Source organism: Anopheles arabiensis, chromosome X (genome assembly GCF_016920715.1).
Source record: "Anopheles arabiensis isolate DONGOLA chromosome X, AaraD3, whole genome shotgun sequence".
In the NCBI taxonomy this organism is placed as follows: domain Eukaryota; kingdom Metazoa; phylum Arthropoda; class Insecta; order Diptera; family Culicidae; genus Anopheles; species Anopheles arabiensis.
The window spans coordinates 6,079,141-6,100,953 of record NC_053519.1 but is presented as its reverse complement, the minus strand read 5'-3'; the positions used below and the strand labels follow the sequence as shown (position 1 = coordinate 6,100,953).

Here is a 21,813-nt window from a genome sequence, read left to right as displayed (position 1 = left end):
TCCCGTAAATAAGCGTGAAAAACATAACCAAACAAATAGAAAATGGAAAATCTCACGATAATCTCTCGCTAGCACCGGCGTAGCCTCACAAAGCACGACTGCTTAAAACACTTACACCCACAGATAACACAGCATACGGGGCTCTCGGGGTGAAACAACACATATTAGACAACAACAAACAACAACAAAACACACACACAACAAGGTGTCATGTAAAAACGTATATTCCGATTCGCAACGCAACCTCTCGAAACGTACGCCGAAAACCGATCCGGGTGGAATTAATTGGCCCAACAGTAACAATAGTTGCCAGCGCTGCTGCTGTTAGTGTTATTCGTCCGCGCGTTGCTACGCTGAACGGATTAAGGACAGGTTGGAACGAATCCGCGCATCGTTTTTTTTTTTGTGGAGGATGGCGAGGTGGGCTACCAGCACCAATCGCAGCACCTCGCCGTGTGCATACGTGCGTAAGCCCGTACTTATTCCTGCTGCACAGGTGCATTTTTGTCCATCTCTACTGGGAGCCGGGGGTAATCGGTCCACGTTTTTGCAAGCATAAGGTAAGCCGGTAGCATAATGAATGCTTTACTGTTACGGTTCCGTACATTTCGTGCAGTGATTATAGCGATGAAAACATACCGAATTTATTGTGCTGAACGTTAATAATGTGCCGCAGGTTTAAACTGTGATAATAACTTGTGGAAATTACAGGACATGCTGTTGTACAAATTAGGAACAGCTCACATTTGTGCTCAAATATGTGCTCAATATCTCGTACATGACATTCATGGGAACGAGGGGCCTTGTGTGCATGCCGAGACGTGCTATTAATTATAATTTTTGATTGTTTTATTCAATACTCACTATCAATGTACCTTTTTTTAATTTTATTTTTATTCAGATGAAAACATATTCAGATGTACCGTGCCGCCGATGCCATTGTCTAAGGAATTTTTGTACATTTTGGCACTCAAACGTTAAAAATGCATACGAATGTAGGTAACAAAGCTTCAATGTACGCCTTTATGATGTATGACGCTTGATTATGACGTTATTGTTATACAATTATAATTATTTAAACTTATGCACACATTTGTAAATTGACAGTAATATCGATTCAATATAAAAATTAATGAAATTAGGGGAAGGTAGGTACAGACGGACATCTTAAAGAACATATTAAATAACTAGGAATATATAAATAAATCCAACCATGCTGGCATCGCGAAAGAAATGGTTTAAAATTAACAGTCGTTGAAAATTAACCAGAGTCGTTAAAAATTGCTAGAATTTGGCATCGCGTACGCATTGAGTTCATTTGTTAATTTTAACGACTGGTCCTATGCCGTCGTTAAACAAGCGACTGTCAAGAGCGTATGCGATACAAATTAACAGTCGTTTAATTGTACTGCTCGAATTTTTCCCCCGTGTTTGCCTATATGTCACTTCGAGCAGTCGTTAACTGTTTTGACGATCTTTTACATTAACAGGAATGACCAACAAATGAACTCGGTTAAACCAAAATGAACTTTAAACGACTGTTAAAATGTGTTCATTTATTCGCAATGCTATTATCCTCCGGCTATTATCTTAAACTCGTGTTTTATCAGCAAAAGTGTTGAAAGTTTTAAGATTCTATCGATTTTTATGTTTTTTGCATGAGATAAAAACATTTTCGAGCAGTTTTGAAATGATCGGGTAAGACGCACACCTGATATGGGAAAGATGAGCACCAGGGTAAGATGGACACCCGCAGAAAACGTTGGAAATTGAAGAGGGTAATTTTATGTTAACATATCCCATTGATTTCCCCGTCCTGGTACGCACGAAAACCAATTCTTTGCCAATAGCAACGACGGTACATTCAGCCGTTCATTTAGAAATTGTAAGCGCCACTTCTAACACCTAGAATAATGCAGAAATCTAAAGCATTATTGAAATATCGGGCACTAACAGCTGACGTTGCACCAACAACAGTCTAGAACTTCCCTTTAGGAAATTACTCCGCGAGTCGAAATCCGCGACTAATGCATGTTTGAGGGACTTGTTAATATAGCTGAAGCTTAAATTGAAGATTGAACTTTTTTATAATTCTAATCCCATTCAATCTCTCATCTATTCCTGAACGATTTCACATGAGCAGCACCCGCTTTTTGTTGATTAAAGTTGTCCAAGTTGTGGCAAGATATTGGGGTTCGGGAAGTGTCTCAACAGCGTCGAGCGAGTAATAGCTTAACGCATGACTGCTATTTTGAACGGTGTTTCATTTATCGCTTATTTTTTTAAAAAATCCATCTTTCCCTACGACAGAGTGTCCGTCTTTCCCGCTTTGGTGTCAGCATTCGTAAACCTCCAAAAACAATATTTTGTATTGCTTTTATTCTAGTTTTTTTCGTCAGTTTTCGCTCTATAATCTCGACAATTCATTCATGTAAAGAAAATTCCGAAAATATAAACAATACAACACAATTGAAAATGTGTTTTGTTCGTGAATTTAACCAATTTTTCATATCTCAAATGTGTTGTTTTACCTACAGTTTAGATGCTGCACTGTTGAATTATTCGTTAATTAACTTTTTCATGCATTTATTAGAAGTGTCCATCTTACCCGCAGTGTCCGTCTTTACCTACCTTCCCTTACATAAAACCGTGAATAAGGCATATTTAATTAAAAAAAAAAAACAGTTTTACTTATGGTTAAAAATTGATACAAAATGAAAACTAAGATACCATTCAGATGTACTTTCATCAAACTAGTCTAATGAAAATGATCAAATGAGCAATGAACTCAATAAAAGAGAACCAATAAACACCTCACATTAGAGCAATAAATAATTATATTAAAAAAATATCATATCTAACATGGACCCTCTTATTCCTTGCTGTGTTTTCATCAACCATGCAAACAAACACGATAAAAAATCTCCTTCCAAAAGTAAAACCAAAATCAGTTTTCCAAAAACACACCAGAATTGCTTAGCAGTGTACTGCACCGCTCGAGCGTCGGGCACCCACTCAGCTCACACTCAGCGCAGGCCGCGGTGCCGTTGCACTCATGGGCTCACGAGCAGTCCAAAAGCCGCTCCGCCGCACTCTGCCACAACCAGCAGCAACCGAGACCGTCGGCGACGCCTGGCCGTCTGCAGCGCTCCGGCCGCAAAGGAAGCGCAACAGCACGGCGCGAGCGGTTGCCACTCACGTCCGGATGCGCGCCCGCGCACTTCCCAAATGCCGAAGCGGGGGCCCACTCGGCAATAGGGGAAAATCCGGCCACTCACGCGACTCGAGATGCTGCGCTTCGTGATGCGGAGCGGTCAATGGCAGCATCCAGCCGCGCTAGGAAGGCTTTTCCTGAAGATGTGTTTTGTTGTTGTTGTTTAGGCAAGGTGTGTATGTGGAGAGGAAGCAGGAAAGGATGCCGTTTTGGTTCCGGTTTCGTGCGGTTTCGTGCATCCTCGTCCACGCGCACCACACCGTACGAGCGGGCTGGCAAACACGCGGGAAAAACAGGACCGAACAAGGGAAGGAGGACGTCAAAACAAGTTCGATTGCCTTCGGGTTCAACTTGGAGTGTGTCCTTTATTTTGTCTTCTTTCTTTTTTCTTTTTTTTTTTTGCTTGTTTTTGTTTCGGTCGGTTTGGTTGGTGCGACGCACCCGAACCAGGAGCACCCGAAAACCAGACCGGGAAGACCGGGGCCCGAGTGCTCGCGCGCGCCGTCCGAGATGAGCCTGTGCCTGTGCCGAAACGTGCGCCCCCTAGTCAGTCAGTTGCCAGCCGGTTCATACATCGGTGCGAAGTTCGCGACAACCGCCCAGCGCCTGTGCTTGTGAGCGTCCTGCCGTGTGTCCTGCCTCAGCAGCCGAGGGACGACGTTTGCGATTCGAACGCTTTCGCGCGTCTCAGGATCCTGGTGTGTGCACCTCAGATGGTGCAGGCATCGAAACCGCAAGCGAAACAAAGAACTCTAGACGAGTGCGAGTGTGTGTGGTTGTGTATCTGTGTACGTGTGTCTGTGTGTATGTGTGTGGGTGGAATTAAAGTGAAAAAGGATCTGCGCCAGTGTGATCTGCCAGTGCTGCGAAGATCGGATCGAGAAGCGTGAATGTTGGAAAGCGATAACATCTGAACTTCAGAACCGTCAGATGTGAACTCCAAAACGAAGAACTTCAGGAAAAGGGCCAGAGTTTTGTGTGCAGTGTCTGCAAGATCACCCCAGAGTAACATTCCAAGTGTGTCCCAAACTTGCCCAGTGCTTGCCGATCACGGTAAATCCTCAAAATGATAGCCCGACAGTCTGGGAGGTACTCTCCCAGCCTGCAGCTGTTGGTCCTGCTCGCCATAGTGGTCGTCACTCTAGCGCCGGCAGCGGCCCGTGCCGCTAGCCTGGACGTTTCGTACGATCCCTGCTACGATGAGGATCGGCCCCGCCGCTGCCTGCCCGACTTTGTCAATGCCGCGTTCGGGATGCCGGTGGTAGCGTCCTCCACCTGTGGCCAGCGCGGCCTCGACCGGCTGTGCGACGTGCAGCAGCCGGTGCCGCGGCCCCGCTGCCTGCCCTGCGACGACGGGAACCCGCGCAAGCGCTACCCCCCGACCGCCCTGACCGACGTGAACAACTCCAACAACGTGACCTGCTGGCGCTCCGAGCCGCTCCGATCACCCGCGTCCATCAACGATCCGCCCGACAACGTGACGCTGACGCTGTCGCTCGGCAAGAAGTACGAGCTGACGTACATCAGCCTCACGTTCTGCCCGGGCACGGTCAAGCCGGACTCGATCGCGATCTACAAGAGCGCGGACCACGGCAAATCCTGGCAGCCGTTCCAGTTCTACAGCAGCCAGTGCCGGCGGGTGTACGGCCGCCCGAACCGGGCCACTATAACGCGCGCGAACGAGCAGGAGGCACGGTGCACCGATGCGCACCGGCACGGCCTCGCCGAGGCGCCGACCGTATCGCGCATCGCGTTCAGCACGCTCGAGGGCCGCCCGTCGGCCCCCGACTTTGACTCGTCGCCGGTGCTGCAGGACTGGGTGACGGCCACGGACGTGCGTATCGTGTTCCACCGGCACCAGATGCCACCGGACGACACGTTCGAGGATCCCTGGTATCTGCTGCACAGCTCGGCCCAGGTACCGGGCAGTGCCGCGTTCCGCCGGCAGCCCCGCGACCTGCCCGCCGACTTTGCAACCGACTGGCCGGAGCAGGCGGGCTCGACCACGCCCGACTACCAGTCGGAGGAGGCAGCACCACCACCACCAGCGGCCCCCCGCTCACAATCAAACCCAGCGGAGCAGCCGCCCTCCACGATCAAACCGCCAGCCGAGGTGCCGGGCAGCCACGGGCGGGCCAGGCAGCCGCCGCACCACCATTACGCCGTGTCCGACTTTGCCGTCGGCGGCCGGTGCAAGTGCAACGGGCACGCGTTCCGCTGCGTCCCGGCCGGGCCGGACGGGGAGGTGAGCTGCGACTGCAAGCACAACACGGCCGGCCGGGACTGCGAGCGCTGCAAGCCGTTCCACTTCGATCGGCCGTGGGGCCGGGCCAATGCCCGCGACGCCAACGAATGCAAAGGTAAGCCACTTGACGCGACTCTGGGCGGCACTTATGGGGGGGGCAATAGGGGGTTCAAGATAGCGGCTGGCTTTTGCAAAGTTTGCGCAGCTTGCAGCGATAATTCCTACTCGAGCCGACGGGCTTAAGCGGCGACTGTCCCCGGTTGAATGTCCTCACTGGCGCGGCCCCCCTCGAAAGGCGCAAACGGGAAATCTAAACAATCTGTTTCACATAATTGTAATAAACCCAATCCCAAATAATCAAGCGGCAGGCGGCTGCAGGGGGTTGAGGAGGAAAGGGAGGACGGTGGCTGCTGTGACCCCGGCACGCGCTCCGGCAGGCGAAGAAATAATTGATTTACGGTCAATTAAAGCAAATATTGTACGGCCCCGAAAACGGTTCGCTTTTTGTTCTTCCCCCTTCGTTTATGGGCCGGTCCAGTACAGTGCGAATGACAAACAGAGAGAGAGAGATGTAGAGAGAGAGAGAGAGAGAGAGAGACAATGTGTGTCTGTGTGTTTGTGTGGGCCCCTTCTTTTTCCACTGAAACGCTTCTTGCGCCCTTCTTCGGCAAAGCGAAGGGATAATGTACGCCGCTTGACGCTGTTTCAAATAATTCGTTTCAGCATCCCTTCAGCACGGCACCCTTATCCCAATCCCGGCTACCTCTGTCGTGCGTGTGTGTGTGTGGGTGAGCCGTTACTTTAAAGTTTGTACAACGGCTGGCGCGTGGAAGGTTTGCCGGCGTGGTCGTGCCTGTCCGATTCATCGCCGGGGTTGCTTTCTGCGTTCTGCCCCGGCCACATCGCCCCGAAATCGCAATGAACGTGGCCCGGTTGGTGTGCGGCGGGCGGTGCGCGGTGTACAGTGCGCGCTCCGGTGCACACCAGCGCGGCCGGCAGGAGTGATATTGATATTTTGGGAGATGGCATGCAGCCGACGAGGGCAATGATACAGCACTTTGGCAATTTGTAGCGAGCGTCATCTTCGTCTCGATGCATCTTGCGAAACGCCCATTGCTGGGCTGTTCACTACAAATGTTGTTCGTTGTAGTGGATGTACCAATGCTAGCAATAATATGTCGTCTACATACAGATCCTAACAGTGTTGTTAATATGTTAATATTGGATACCATTTTACTTCAAAAAGAGGGATTTTATTAGTCGGGAATGGGTAAAATAGCAATGAATTGTTCAATGTTTGTTGTCTTTCATAATAATGGATTTCTTTGAAAAATTGAATTCAAAAGTATTGGTGATGGTATAGTATTTCTTGCATTTCTCCATAATTGCTAAGTAGACTACCAGACTCCATTCTATTATGCCTAAAAACGAGCATCGAGAAGTACTAGGTATAGTATCAAAAATAATGAAACCGAGTAAACAGTAACATAGAAATGATTAAATGTATCGAATTCAACCTCCATTTATTTATCTGTTTTTTGGAAATAGAACCTCATGGACATTAGTAATAAACATTCCAAGTTCATCCAGAAAAAAATGTGCCTAGATCCTATGCTACTTGAGGCTTTTATTATGGAAAATACGATGAAAACTGTGTCTCTTATCAGACAAAAAATGGTACCTCGGTCAAGTCCATGAGCTCAACTATAGAGAAACAACTGTGCGCTATTGACAAAGAAGATTTCAAATGATAATAGGCTTTTCCGATTAAAATTGACATGAAACTTTTGTGTGGCAACTAGAAAAGAGAGTTCTATATTTAGGTGAAACACTAACATTTAACCAATGTTTTGCCCTGCATCTGATGCTTACTGATGAAATTCAGAGGCTTAGTTGTGAAAACATCAAAGAGTAACTTAATTAAATCCCCTGCGTACACACCACGTCAGCTTTGTACCACGACCAGAATGATCGTCTGTGTATATCTCACTGACCAATGTACCAATAGTGTTGCAATTTGCAGTCGTACAGATAGCTTGTAATGAATTCAAGATATCAAGAATGTAAAAATGTATAAATGAATTGACATATCGCAATTGGTATACGTTCTTCTTCTATTGGGCGTAACGTCCTATGTGGACATGCCGGCCCATACGCTGCTGGATAGTCTATCCTTGCTACGAGGAGATGGTCCATTCTAGACTTGAGTCTATAACGTTTCGTTGCGTTACGTATACGTTACATCTTCTTAAACACAACTAATTTATTAACACAAAATTCACATTGTTCTTAATGCTCCGTTGTACGTACAATGGTGGTATGGTTCCTATAACGTTCATCCACACTGCTATAGTGGTGGCAGTCAAAGAAATCTGAACAAAATCCGCGTACAATTGGAATTAAACTTAGTTTTGAAGTTGGTTTCATGGCAATAGCGAAGATAAATGTCATAATATTAAACTTCGGCGTAATTCAATCGACAGAAATGTGTTATTTTAATCAACGAAAATACTGTAGAATGACTGTACTCAACCTAGATCTAGAAGAGAATCCTTGAAGGGAATTTAATATCGATTTGTGATATGAAAAGTTACATTTATAACCTACTAAAAGCGATTGCTTGAAAAAACAACACCTTTGTAAAGATAATTTTTGGACCGAAATCATTACCAATCTAATTATTCGTTTCAAAATAATATGTTTAGGTACTAGCATGATCAACCGCTTGAAAAACGCAAAAATTTAAAAATATTGTATTAATTAGCAAAATCGCTGGAGCCGTCAATCATGCAAGTAATCCATAATGGAAGTAATTTTAATTGACCTTTTTGAAACTTTTCTTCGAACTATTCTCGTGACGTCAGAGTTGGCCCAATATTACAACATACTTAATTCTAGGTTGCATTATAGGTGTCCTTTATTCATCATACATCTTCCCGTATTGAATAACATGTTTCTAAGCTTTAACAATTATTTTTGAAGTGTTTCATGTTTCTACAAAACTTCATAAGGAAATTCGGGACATCACTTTAGACACCAAACAAAAACAAACCATGATGTGCCCTCCTTAGGCAGAGGTACATCATGCATTCTACTCAATAATTTTCCACGCCACACCTCATCATATTGCGATTGAGTCGCTAGCGTCAAAACCCCTTAAATCTGCACGTATCAAGCTGCTGCATGCTGTTGAATGGTCCGTTCCACTGTTTAAAAACGCTCCCTTGTCCGGTGCGGTGCAAAAACGCTCATAACCCTCAGTATGCATTCATTTTATCAGTCGAGCGTGGCGCGTAAAACCCACGAGTGGCGAAGTCGCTCGCTGTATTTATTTACCGCCCAGCCGGAAGGGCAAGCGCATTCAGCCCAGACAGTAATCCATTAAGGAATGTTTGCCGAAGGTTCGAGTCGAATCCGTGCTCCAATTGATAACTGCCGCTGCGTTGCGAGCGGTTTCGTTGCGTCCCCGTGGGATTTGAGCGTACAAATAAGCCACAATTACCCGGCAGTGAGGTGGATTTACCGGTCACCGGGCTACATATGTTTATCCCGTAGGATCAACACCTTCGCGGGCCCTCTCGCTATCGGCACGAATGTACGGGGGTACGGAATAAATCACACCTTACAGTCTTTGTGTGCATCAGGTCGAGAGCGTTGGCAAATGGCAGAGCATTAGCCGTGTGCAGATAAATCAATCCTTACTTCGGCTCCCCTCCTCCCAGATTGTGTTGTAGTTTCTCACCTTGAAGAGTTGTGTCCGCGTGTCCCGGCAGACAGATCGGCACACTGCCCCTGCAGGGGCATAAAAACTGTAACGCAATGCTCCAATACACCGTCGGGGCGCGTCAGAATGGTCAGTTTTTATCGCAGAAAAGTTTAATTTAAGGTGCCCGCCCCACTGGTGTGACACCTCCAGCAGGGGCAAACAAGTCTAGCTGATAGGAAACGGACCCTTCCCCGCACTTGTGCTAATGCTAGGCGTCTTGCAAACACGGCTCGGCCCGAGCGCGTACGCACTCGTCCGGGACGTCCCGCTGGGCAGAGCAGTGGAATGTGTGCGACCCATTCGGTGGACCTAATTTACATGTGCCACCGAGCGACACGTTTATGACCCCACGATATGGGCGTGCGATTCGCGAGGACACAAGATAAAGAAATGCTTGACTTCTGCACTACCGATAACAATTTATGGCTGGCAACGGGCTCACAAAGTACCAGCGACTAGCAACGAAAGGAGGAGCGGGGCACGCCCGCTTTATCCGCGACAAGAGTTTTGAAAGATTGAAGGTGGAGTAATATCCTAGACCTATTCCTCCATCCAACCACCAACCTGTCAGCAGCAGCCATTCACTTTTAGTAGGCACAGTTTTCGGGCGGGAGCGGGGAAGACATCAATGCCCGGTAGCTTTAGTTGAGGAGGCGAATTAAACGTCTAATGTCACCGCCGTATCTTACCCAGCGCCGAGTTGTGCGGGAGTTTTTAATTATACGCTTGAGCTACTACGATTTGAAAAGGATTCGTCAGGCCCTGAAGTTTACGCTTCAGGTTGAGCAAGTTTCGGGCCAAGTTAGCGCTGCATGCACTACAATAAAACACAATTTTGTGATTGACTTTACCAGGGGAAAGCCTTTTTCCCTCCAAAAAACAGAGGGAGCGTTGAACAGAGCGGCTTGCTCCATGTGCAGAGCTGCTGAATATCCCCGTTGTGTCGCTGGAAAGGATGTGATTTTGTAAATGGGAGTCACGCATTATCGTGTGCCTGTTGGTTACGCGGGTACGTGCCCGGAAAGCGCAAAATGTGGCCTGGCTCGTGTGCTGTACTAATAAGCGACTGAGTTGCCTGACACACACACACGTATCCTCAGAAAATCTGACTTTTAATTCCCCGCAGCAGGTCCAGTGTGGAATTAGATCACGCTTTTCAATTAACCTGTTTCAATTATTCGTCACCGTGTCCAGAACTGGCATTGCAATGGTTTCAGTGTAGACTTTCGGACAAAGGATGATATCTTCCGAACGAAAATCTCAATATTCAATCAACATCTCGTGCGCTGGCTTTAGGCACTTGCTGCGAGCTTTACACACCTTTAGAGGAGAGGCCAACGCATACACACACTCACGCAGCAACAACAACAAAACGCAGTATTAAATATTAAAATTGCATCAATATCTCGTGATCATTAAAATCATATTCAGCTCATTAGCATACCTGAACCCGAGTCTTTCGCACGCACTCTCCGAATTCTGGGTCCTCGTATCATCCAAATTCGTTTCGGGGCTCTTGTTTTCGGCACTAGGTGCTGTCTCTCTCTCTCTCTTTCTCTCTCTCTCTCTCTCTCTCTTATTCGTTATCTCTCCTTCCTTCTCTCCTGCCCTGATTATGTACCGAAAGCCACAGCATTAGCATGCAAAAGGGTTTTTTTTACTGGAAGCCGTTGATCCTTGATGGGATGCGATGAATGGCGCGGTGCTTGCGAAAAGCGAACGAGCCGAGTGTTTCGGGGTGTTAGTTGCACAGGCAAGCCACGTTCTTGATGGATGCCGAGCCATCGAACCAAACGAAAAAAAAACACCTCCAAAACACGTATTCCACACAACCACACACACACACACACTGGAGCTGATCTGCATCTGACCGATGCCTCAAGGTTCGTCGGCTAACCGAAGATCCATGTTGCTGATCCGACGCTCTCTCGGCGCGTCGTGTTCTTCCTCCTACAGCGATAAAATGCGCTGTAAACGCTCTGGATGTTGAGGTTCGCACGAATTCTAGTGATTGATTTCGTTCCAGAACTTCTTACGAACGACGATGTAATACGAGCGGCAAATTCCAGACCGCTCCGCGACGCTGATGAGCCATTTCCAGGCCAAGGCTCGGAGATGCAATGTCCCGCGCACCGTTAGGTCGTTGGTGATTGTTTCGAGATACATTGCCACACGTGGTATGTGGCGTATCGGCCACTGATCTCGTTGCGGTTGTAACCTGCCAGAACTGTTCCCACCGAAAGGTGCCGAGCCTTTCCATTCCAGGGTGGCGGCGGGTCAGTTACACAAGGTACAACTCCGACGTGGGTGATGTACAACACGCCCCGGGTGAAGGGATTGCTGGGAGTGTTTTCGGTGTGGTCCCGGTGTATGTGTGTGTGTGTGTGCGATGTAAAAGAAACGAAACAATAGTGCCTGGTGTTGTTGTTGTTGTTGTTTTTGTTGTTATGGCTGTTCTTGTACCTTAGGCGGCTGCCCGTGCGGGGACAGATCCAAGATCGGAAGTGATATTGGAGTTGGTGCAGGGGGGTAGGAAGGGATTAAAATCGATCAAACTAATTCAAAATACATGTAAGATGAAAATGATTCATTTCGACTGGCTCGCTCGCTCCCCTAATTCTGGCGCTAGATATTCGGGGTCGGGGTGTGCTCCAACTCCATTGGAGCTCCAACAGAGGAACAAAAAAACACTCTCGCAGAGATGAAAGTGATAATCAAGCGGCGTAGCGCAATGACACGCACTGCGTCTCCTCTCAGCTCGTCCACCCCTGAAATGCGGGAATCACGGGTCGAATAGGACCGACAGGAACAAGAATCCATTAGCAGGTTCGAGGGCACGGTGTGTGTCTACCGTTGCACTGTAGAACTGGGCTAGTTGAAAGCTTTCAGCAGCCAACCACACACACACACACACACAATAAAAAAAAAACTGGTTCTCATGTTTACCACTCCAAAGTGTGCCCTTTTGAAGCTCACCTCTCTGCATAGTGGGTTCAAACATGGCGATGAATGTGTTGCCATGGTCTCCATTACAGCGAATTGATCATTTTTAACACTGCTCGGCGAAGCACACGGTGGTCGAGCTGCACTCGGGATACTTCCAAAACTTTGTGCCACTTCAAACTTTTCCAAACTGTTATGGCAGATCCGTGATAGCAACCATCACCCGTGTGCGTAATAAATCGTCCAACTTCGCCATATAGCCTCATCATGGACACGAAAGGTCTCGAAATGATTGCCGAAATTACTCGCATGATCCGATGGATGACAATCAAGAGGGCCCCTCCCCCGTTGAAAGACATGCTTCGTTGCGTAATATTTATGAAGATGTGCCCTTTTCGCTGTGGGCACGATTCTATTCTATGGGACTTAGTCCCATGCAAAAACAACGGCCCAAGACCCGGGAAAGACACTTGCCTGGAGCAGCACTGCAACACCTGCCTTGTGGACGCTCAAACTCATCACACACCACAAGAACCTTTCCCCAAGGAGGTGATATGGATATAGGGCAGCGGCTCGTTTGCTGTCGAGGATATTTATGACCGTTTCCGGTTTTTGCAGGACCACTAATACCACTCCCCGGCACGGATTAGCATCAGCAACCGGCTGGAAAAGGGGTTGAGTTTGGTTGAGAAATGGTCTCGGTAGGAGCCCCTTTACACGCGAACGGGCTCACTGACCAAACGGCCTATCGAGTTTTATGGCGATGGTGAAAGTTTTGCCCACCAACAAAAGGTTAAAGTCGTTTTGAGTTTGCCGGAACTGTCCATCATGTGGATGCTGCTGCTGCTGCTGCTACTGATGATAATGATGACGAAGGGGATAAATGTCATCTTTGGTGGCCGTCGAAGGATTCATTAGTTTTCACTGCCCCGAATCCGGCTGCTGGGCTGACAGGTCGATGAGTACCGCAGCTGTAAGCCGCTTGGGAAGCGGTTTAATTACTTGTACCTAATCGTACGGTATGGGAATGTTTTCGGGCTAGTACATGGGGCAGAGTGTATGAAAAATTTACAATCCAATTCCTTCGCAAGGCCTCCGAAATCGTTCTTGGGATTTCGGCATCCAGTTCCAATAAAGCGTCACCGAATGGTGGTACGTTTACGAGCGCTGCTGATTAACGACTGCGATCAGATTACGGCCTCTTGTGCCGGTGTCATCCTGCAGACTGAAGTGCGTCCCTGTCAAGCCCCGTCCCGGCAACAAATAAAACAAAATGTCCGATGTGTATCTTTTTAGCAATCGAATCTTTTTTTTTGTCGGTTTTACCTTACTGGCACGCACTGGCACGGAACGTCTGAGAGGTGCTGTTGCCGAAGTAAGCTCAAGGTAGGGGCCCATCCGCAGGAATGGGCAATACGAAGAAGCAATAGCACAACCGACAAGACCGACGAGATAACTGCATTGGACGTAGATTTGCAAAAGAACCGCAGGCGGAAAAGAAAATCCGCAACAGTCTGTCTGTTCCGGGATGCGTGTGTGTGTGTGTGTGTGCGGTGAAAACGGCATGCCGACCTCCGCCTCGATAGTGCCCCGGGAGCTAGGAATGAGGGAATGGAAATTAAATTAAAGCTAAATAGATGCGTACGAGTTGGGGTGTTTTGATTAAATTTATTAACAAAAAGGATCCAGGGGACCCGCTGAACGAGGGCCCGGAGGACACTCACTCGGGCTCGTGTACTGATCTCGGCTGCGTACTGCCGGCGGGGTCTTCTGCTATCTTCTCCCTACACCGGCGTACGCATCCTCTCCCGCATCCTGCGTGGCAAGACGCCAGAAGTAGATGAGAGCAGCAGCAGCAGCAGCAGCAAAAAGAAAAACGGACGCACAGGAAGGGGAAAGTATATCGTGCCGAGTTTCGAACTTCATACTTGCCTTCCCGCACCCGTACCCTGGCCTGCCGTATCCCGGGGGCCATTTGTTGTCCCGCTTCCCGGCAGGAGTAAAACGATATTCAACCCCTCTTATTCACGCCGGCGTCCAGCGTTTTCCCCCGCTTTTCCGCCGGGTGTGTTCCACGCCCGGTGGTTTGGAATTCAATCCATCTTTTCTTGATTCCTGACATCCATCATTGCGAGCTTCCTGGTGGGGTACGCCAGGTTAGCTGTTTGCTCACTTGGCTTTTGCTGCTTTTTTTTTTCATTGCTACATTTTTGCTACGACGACGTCGCATCCTTGCTCTCCCATTCACTGGCCCAGAGCAAAACGACCCCTTTGCTGTACGATGGGGGGAATGGGTGTGCCAGTAGTGGCGCGCGGAGGAGTGAAGTAACGGGTACTGGATCAGAAGTACGCAGCGTTGTGTAAACAGCAACTGGTATGTCGATGAATTTTAATAACCATTAGGAATTTATGACTTTATGATGGCAGCACTGGAAGCGGAAACGTGCTCACTGCTCCGTATTACTGTGTTTGTGTTAGTGTGTGTGTGTGTGTGTGTGTGTGTGTGAGTTTGCGTTTGTGTGCTAGTGTAAGTGCATCGTGTAATGTACGGGATGAGGAAGCATATTTTCAACGGTGGTATTTTAATTTCAACCCTGCCCCTGTCACGCTGGCTCCCCATCGGTTCCGGATTGTCAGATTCCAGTGCGTTTGAATGCTTTTATAGCATTTACTAACAATGGAAAGGTATGCATAACAGTTCCTTAACGTGTGCAGTGTTGTGCCATTAATCTTTTCTTGCTGTTTGTGTGTCATTTAAGAACTTCTGCCGGCTCAAGGCCGGTGTTTACTGCTTCAGGCATTCAATAACCAGCAACATCTTAACTTGGCTAGCACTTTCCGATGAGATACAAAGCGAATCGTAATAAGATCTTTAATATAAACAATGCGTGATGCTTTTGGAGACATCTGTAACGCGTATTAGGCCCAATTTAGGCATTAGGCAACTAAACCCGCCCGAGCTGTAGTTGAACGCGCAAGAACGCTACGCCGCTTGCAAGTGGAGCGTGTGAAAAATGGCACAATATCGTCACAAAATGCTCACATGCTCTAAAGCACACAAAGGCCAGCCCGGTACGATGCATGCTCGCACGCCGCCCGGCATCGTGGCCCAAAGCGACACGCCATAAAAAAAAACCCCCGAAAAAACCGGTATCGCGTCAGTTGTCAAAAAGGTGTTGATGTTCCTGGAACAGATGATCGTAACCGTGCAGTGCTGGCAATGGTAGAGGAAGAGGAGCGGAAGGGGTCATCATTTTCACCTGAATACTTTCTTCCTGCCTCGCTGCCATCGCCGTGCGCCGCTAGGAACATGGGCAGGAAAGTATCACGGTATCACCTCAAAGAACATCCAACAAACGCGCTATGACCCCGGCCTTCCCTTGATGGTCGCTGGGTTTTTCGGAAATCTAGAAATTGGGTCCCCAACAACAATGGTTCTCTCTCTCTCTCTCTCTCTCTTGATACCGTGTCTATATCTTAATATCCCGGTTTTTTATGGTTCCGACCGGTTGTGCGCGGCCACCGCTTATCGGGTAGGCATTTATCATCCCATCGGTGCAGGGCCGTCAACGCCGCCACCGCTGCCGCCACCGCGATATCTTCATTAGGAATGAAAATATTTGTTCAAGAAATAAAACCACAAAGCGGCCTGCTGCGGGCGGGCCCCGTTGTACGGACTGTTTTTCCTGGCGAAGGTTCTGTTCCAGCCCCGCGTCGGCTTTGTCAGCGGTTTTGCGGCCGTTGCGGGGATGGACGGGATGACTTTGTAGGAGAATGGGCCCGGGCTAGCGGGCAGTTTAATTAGAGACGGAGGGGCCGAAATGGGGCTTGGATTTCGTGGAAGCTGAGCGGGATGAAACAATTCCACCGTGCTGGTTTGCTCAGTTTGCTGTAAGCATATTACCGTACAACTTTCCTCCAAATTCGGATGTTAGACATTCTTGTCGGCAGAAATGGCTAGCTGGGAAGGGTTGTTTTCTGCACTGGCAGCCGTGCAACTCAACCCCATTCACTTGCTGCCTAATCTTCTCAACATTCCAACAACACTTCTTGGATCAAACTAACGCCCGTTTTGTCGAGGAGGGCTGACACGCTTTAATTAGTAGTTCCAGTGGTAGTTCCAACCCGCTGGTTTCCTGCTGGTAGGCTGGTGTAAGCCACGGCCTGAAGGTTTCGCGCCCTGATTTGTGCAAAATCGCGATCGTGCCCGCGCTCGTGAGGTTTCTAGCATTCCGCAATCATTACTGTCACGTTCGGATAATGAACATGACTTTCATGACACACGAGTACGCGCCCCGGCTAAAACCACCCCGAGTGCCGTCGTAAGATGTCGTAAGCGCCATTAAAGTCTCAATGACTTTCCAGCCCGCCGTACCCCTCCTTAATCAATTATCGGCCTAATAGGATTGTGGCCGGTAGCTGCCATCGTTTTGACAGAACGGTCCGGTCACAACGCTAACGAACGTACGTTTCAAAACAAACAGCCACTCGCGCTTGCCTATCTTATTGTCTTAATTTCAATACCGGATCAAGCGGTGGGAAGGTGCTGCTGGGAAGGGGACGCTATGATCGCTCTCACTCGCCCAAGTACCCGCGGGCACAATCGATCAGACCGTTTGTTTGGGGCATCTATAGAAGCGTTTGCAGTGTCCAGCGATCGGTTTCACTCGCCAAGCGCCACCGGAGCCGTGATCTAACCCCGTCGTTCGCACAGTACAAGTGACTCACATGCGCTCCAGCCGGTGGCCGTGAGCGTTTCCAACCCTTGCAACCACGAAATGACTTCATCGGAGTCAGCCTTACTATCGCATCTCGCTGTATTTCTACAATTTCTAGGTTACAGTGCACACGCTCTGGCGATATGTCGCCTGTAGTCTCTTGCTTGACTCGAATTTACATCCTCACGATCGCAGGGTGATTTCGTAGTAATATAAAAAAACAAAACAAGAACCAAAGATACGACGCAAACTACGTTCGATCCCAGGGCCCCCAGAGGATCTGACGAATGAAGACGGAACACACCCGATCGAGCATTTTATTACACTTTCGATCAGGTCCATGATTACAAGAAGATCAAATGTGCGTGTGTGTGTGTGTGTGTATTTATTGCTCCGTGATGAGGAGAGCAGACAAAGATAAGCCAGCAGCATCGGCAGAAACAATGTGAGCCCGGTACGAAACCAAAAGGAAGAACCGAGGTTTGTGGCGTACCTTTTTGGGAAGACAACCGGAATTCACCGCTGACCGTTGCATCCACACACACACACACACACACACATACACCAGACACCTCCCGCTCCTGGGCCTGTATCGTAGCAAACACAAACACGAAGGCACCGAAGGCAGAACGCATAAACGTCAAATTAAAAGGGAAGGAAGAGTGGCCATGGAAAGAAGCGCTTTAAAGCAGAAGACACCGCATGATCTTAGCGCTGAGGCCCGATATTGGTGGTGGACGTGCCGGAAGGCGCAGCAGGGCGAAAGGGTGTGCGAACAGCACACAAGACACAAAAACAAAAGCTCCGAAGCGAAGGAAAAGTCAAACAAGGCCCACAAATCCCGGTGTGCGTGTGTACCGTTGTGCGTGGAAGCTGCGGTCCAGGCCGGCATTCCTCGCCTGGACGCTTAAAATTATTGCAGACACAAGGCGCAGTGTTCGTCAGGCACAATATATTGAGATGCAAGGCGAAGATTACACCGCACGGGAACGCCTACCTCGGCTCGGGCCTGTGGAGTGTGGTAGGGTTTTGCGATTCTACTACTTACATCCTATCCCCCCACACCGGGGATGCTACTAATATGTTCCATTAACCGAAAACCTGATATTTAACTTTTGTTTTACCCCGCTGCCCGGGGGCGGAATGCTTCCAAGCGCTACCGAGCAGTCTCTCTCTCTCCTAGGTGGGCGAAATATCTTTGTGTACATCAATCGATTGCAAGACAGCAGGCCGATAGCTGACCGGCAGAAAGCCGTCGCAAAATGGGATGGGGTAGAGGTAGCACTTCAGGCTCGGTGCAAAGCCTGATACAACGAATGATGCAAATGGAACGGCTCCAACCAGCTACCTACTTGGGAATCATTGCAGGCGGCACAAGACAGCTAGCTGGGTGACTTTGGCAATTAGCTCTGCCGGGAGCTGAAGGTATTACATTGCCGAAACTGCCACCACTGGGCTGCTTTGTCCAAGCCGTATGCAGATGGAGACTGCTGGTGCTCCGTTTTTGAAGCTCTACTATCTACCCAGCCAAGTCAATCTTTCATCGGACACTGGGAGCTTCGGGAGACACAAAAGCCGGCACACAGGAATTTACTGGAATCGATTTCCAATTGCCTACCGGAGCTAAGGAGGGGGACTCCGGTGTCAAATATATGTCGGAAATCGGAAGTCGAAATGCAATTTATTAACTGCCTCGGGGGCATCTGTGTGTGCCAGACGCAACCCGGGGTACGGGTATCTTCCGCCAAAGCCCATCAATATCATCGATACCAAGAACTCTCGTAGCACACAAGAGCAAACACACACACACACACACGCACACACACGGTTTGATACATTGCATTCGGTTTTCACGGAAGCAATCAGCTCACAAAGCGAAATGCTTGGGAGGGAGAGCCTGGGCGAGCCTTTTGCGTTCGGGGTAAACAGTGCAAGACAAATAAGCGTGCCCCGAGGGCTAGCTTTCTGGGCCGGGAATATCTGGACGCATCGGAACCGGTGTACCTCGGCTGCATTGGCTGGCACTGCACAGCTCTTTACTGCCGCTTTCCGACAGCCATGCCCGATGCTCTTAATTGATGAGGTTTTGTTAGGCCCCCCTAAACCCGGCCGCCCCGAGCAGTGCCTCCAAAAATTGGGGAACACGAACGCATGCCTACCGAGGCGATGACTTCGGCGTCGGCACGCGGGTACGGATGGTAAATTAAAACTTCAACCGGAAGCACTTCTTTTCGATGGCATCGGTTTTTGTGGAATGCTAAACGATGGTCCCGTTTTGGACATTGTTGATTTCAATGCTCCAAGAAAACGACAGCTTCTGGAACATACCGTGATCAAGAAAACCTGCGGGGACCTGCGGCAGTGTTCTTTTCAGATTGAGCTGCCATTGTTTTGGAGAAACTAGATATCTACACAAGAGCACGGTTGGTGTGCTGTGCGATGACACGTTTCTATAGATTTTAACCGTAAGATCCTATCTATTCTGAGGCGAGAGAGATACCTGACCCAAGTCCCGACTGCGAATTCTTCTGATTCCAAGGGGCTCCTTGGAGACCGTTTCCATCGGCAGCTATTAGAAGCGCTTAAAAGCTGCAACACGTTTATTGTCACACATCGCAGTGACCATTATGCTTCTGAAATTCTCACAACCACACACAAACACACCTGTTCGTAGAATTTACTCAAAAGCCCAATGCCGACCGAAAAACCGCAGGCAGCTTCGCTGGCTAAAGCCAACCGTCTACTGTCCCCTGGGGTGAGCCCCGCTCGTGATGGTGTAAGCATTGTGTGCAAACATTCCTTCGTACCTTGTGTTGGTTATTTTTTGTTGTTGTTCGGGTTACCACACACGTCGCCGTCGTCTGTCGGGCAGGTTCCGGGACACACTCCGCATCGGAGTGTTGTTTTATGCCCAAAAAGCACCAAACACGGACCCTACCGACAAGTTTTGGGAGGGTTCTATTCTTTCTCGGGAGTATCATCTTGGGAGCTCATTTGTTACGACAGCTTTGTCCAGTGTCCTCGAGCTGCTGGGACTGCTTCCTGGGGGTATTATACCTGCCGTGGGAGGTGTGCTGTGTTGTGTTGTGCAAGCAGACAACAATCAACAAGCTGCAAAACATCCCAATACCATTCCATCTTCCTCCTCCAGATGTAGCGTGGAAAAGCTGAAGTTGACACAACCAAGTCACCGAATCGGGAACACACGCTAATACCTGATGTGCTGACCAAGCGGTTGACAGCGCGGTGACACCAGTGGGACAACCAGTGGTGGTGCGAAGAGTGACAGCTGGAGACAGTACGCGGTTAATCGCTCGGATTAAATACACACCGACTTCCTGATGCGCCCTGTTGGTTGCTGCCTGGCTCGCACAGCACACAGCCATCAACGCTCCTGATTGTTTCCTGATCCAGCACACACATATTTGTCCACTAACGATCACGATGGTGTGTGACGGAGCGGAGGAAGAAAAAGAAAACAAAAGCTTAACTAGCACACACACACACACACACACACACACGCAGACAGACAGTAAGCAGAGCGGTTTAATTATTCCGGACACTATTAAAATCAAGCGCCCGAGCGCTAAAGTGTGCGAAAGGTTACCGCCGAGATTACGCAAAAACCGTGCCGCGCTACGTTTGTGGAAGCAACAAATCTGCCTCATCTGCTTCCACACCCCCCCCCCCCGGGTCCAGGGATTTTCCCAGGGTTGATTTGCAAATCTACCTCCCTCCCCCCCCCCCCCTATCCCCGCACAGGAGGTTTTGTTTGTATATCATTAGTGCGGTTATCATTGCGCTACCATACGCCCGTGACAGAGAGACGGACGCGAGCGTGCGCGCGCCATCTGTCACATCCTTGCTTCCGCCTGGTGCTCGCTATCCTTTGCTTCCTTTTGGAATTGTACACACACACACGCACACACAGAGCACCAGGAGAACGCATCGGGAAACTCGCCTCTTTTTTCATCCATTCTTCCCTTTTATTTGTTTGTTTGGTTTGTTATTGTTGCTTCCGCCAAACCTTTGCGCTGTGTTTCTTGGCGTTTCTTCGCTGCCGAGTGCAACGTGCTACGGTTGGTTCTTGCTGGCTGGTTGCTGCTGAACCCTGCTTGTCGGGACTATTAGCTTGCCCTTGCTCGGATCGTATCATTCTGCAGAAAACCACCCCGAGAGAGAGAGAGAGAGAGAGAAGCGAGACAAGTCGTTGTTTGTTTAGAGCTGCTGTCGCGTGTACCCAGGCGTCTTGCGTGTGCAGTGTGTTTGAGGTTAGGCTTAGCGCGCCGCTTGCCCTCCCCCCGCCTCGTATCATTGCTCGGACTGCGGATCCACTGCAAAGTAGATCAACATTTGTTTCTTGTCGCTCATTGCCCACTCTCCTGGCACTGCTGTGTGTGTGTGTGATTTTTTTTTTATTGTTTTGATTAACTTGCCTATTTGCTGCAGACCTCTTTGCTGTTATTGTGCACGATTTGTTTTCCCCTTCGTGTTTTTTTTTTTGTGCTAGATTTTGTTCCTCGTTATCTACTCTTTACTTTTCGTTCCTTTTTTTCTTATTTGCCCCCCTTTGCTTCATGCAAATTTGATCTGCTTTGGGCGTAGTATTGCTGCTGTCCTTTAATTGCTTTGACAGGCGATACGGTGTATTGTTGATGTTTTACATAAATTACCCGGCGTTTGCTTTAATTTTCTTTATTTATAAAATCAATACAACACTTTGCTGCTTGTTTTGCGTAGCGTGGAAGTGTCTTTCTTGTGCTTTGTTTTATTATTAAATGAAGAACAAAGTTAAATTACCTTACTGCGCCTTCAACTACGATTTCAAGAAGTAGAAACGTACAAAATACTATATTGTTTAAAATTATTTTAAAAAAACTCAGGACGCCTTTTGATTTTCTGCTCAGCCATCACGTCTACTTTTGGC

The 21,813-nt window shown here is 48.6% G+C and overlaps 1 protein-coding gene across 2 annotated transcripts in view; it reads left to right on the top strand.

Moving 5' to 3' along the window:
* Positions 1-3,331: 3,331 nt before the first annotated feature.
* LOC120905955 (netrin-A-like) overlaps positions 3,332-21,813 on the top strand; it is a 60,339-nt gene continuing 41,857 nt past the window's right edge. Inside the window, exons 1-2 of one of the 2 annotated variants that reach the window (XM_040317316.1) lie at positions 3,332-3,386; positions 3,665-5,574. In XM_040317316.1, coding sequence (XP_040173250.1) covers positions 4,281-5,574 — 1,294 coding nt within the window. In that variant the 5' untranslated portion in view covers positions 3,332-3,386; positions 3,665-4,280. Of the gene's footprint in view, positions 3,387-3,430; positions 5,575-21,813 lie in introns of those variants that run through there. The other variant, XM_040317317.1, reaches the window with a different exon arrangement.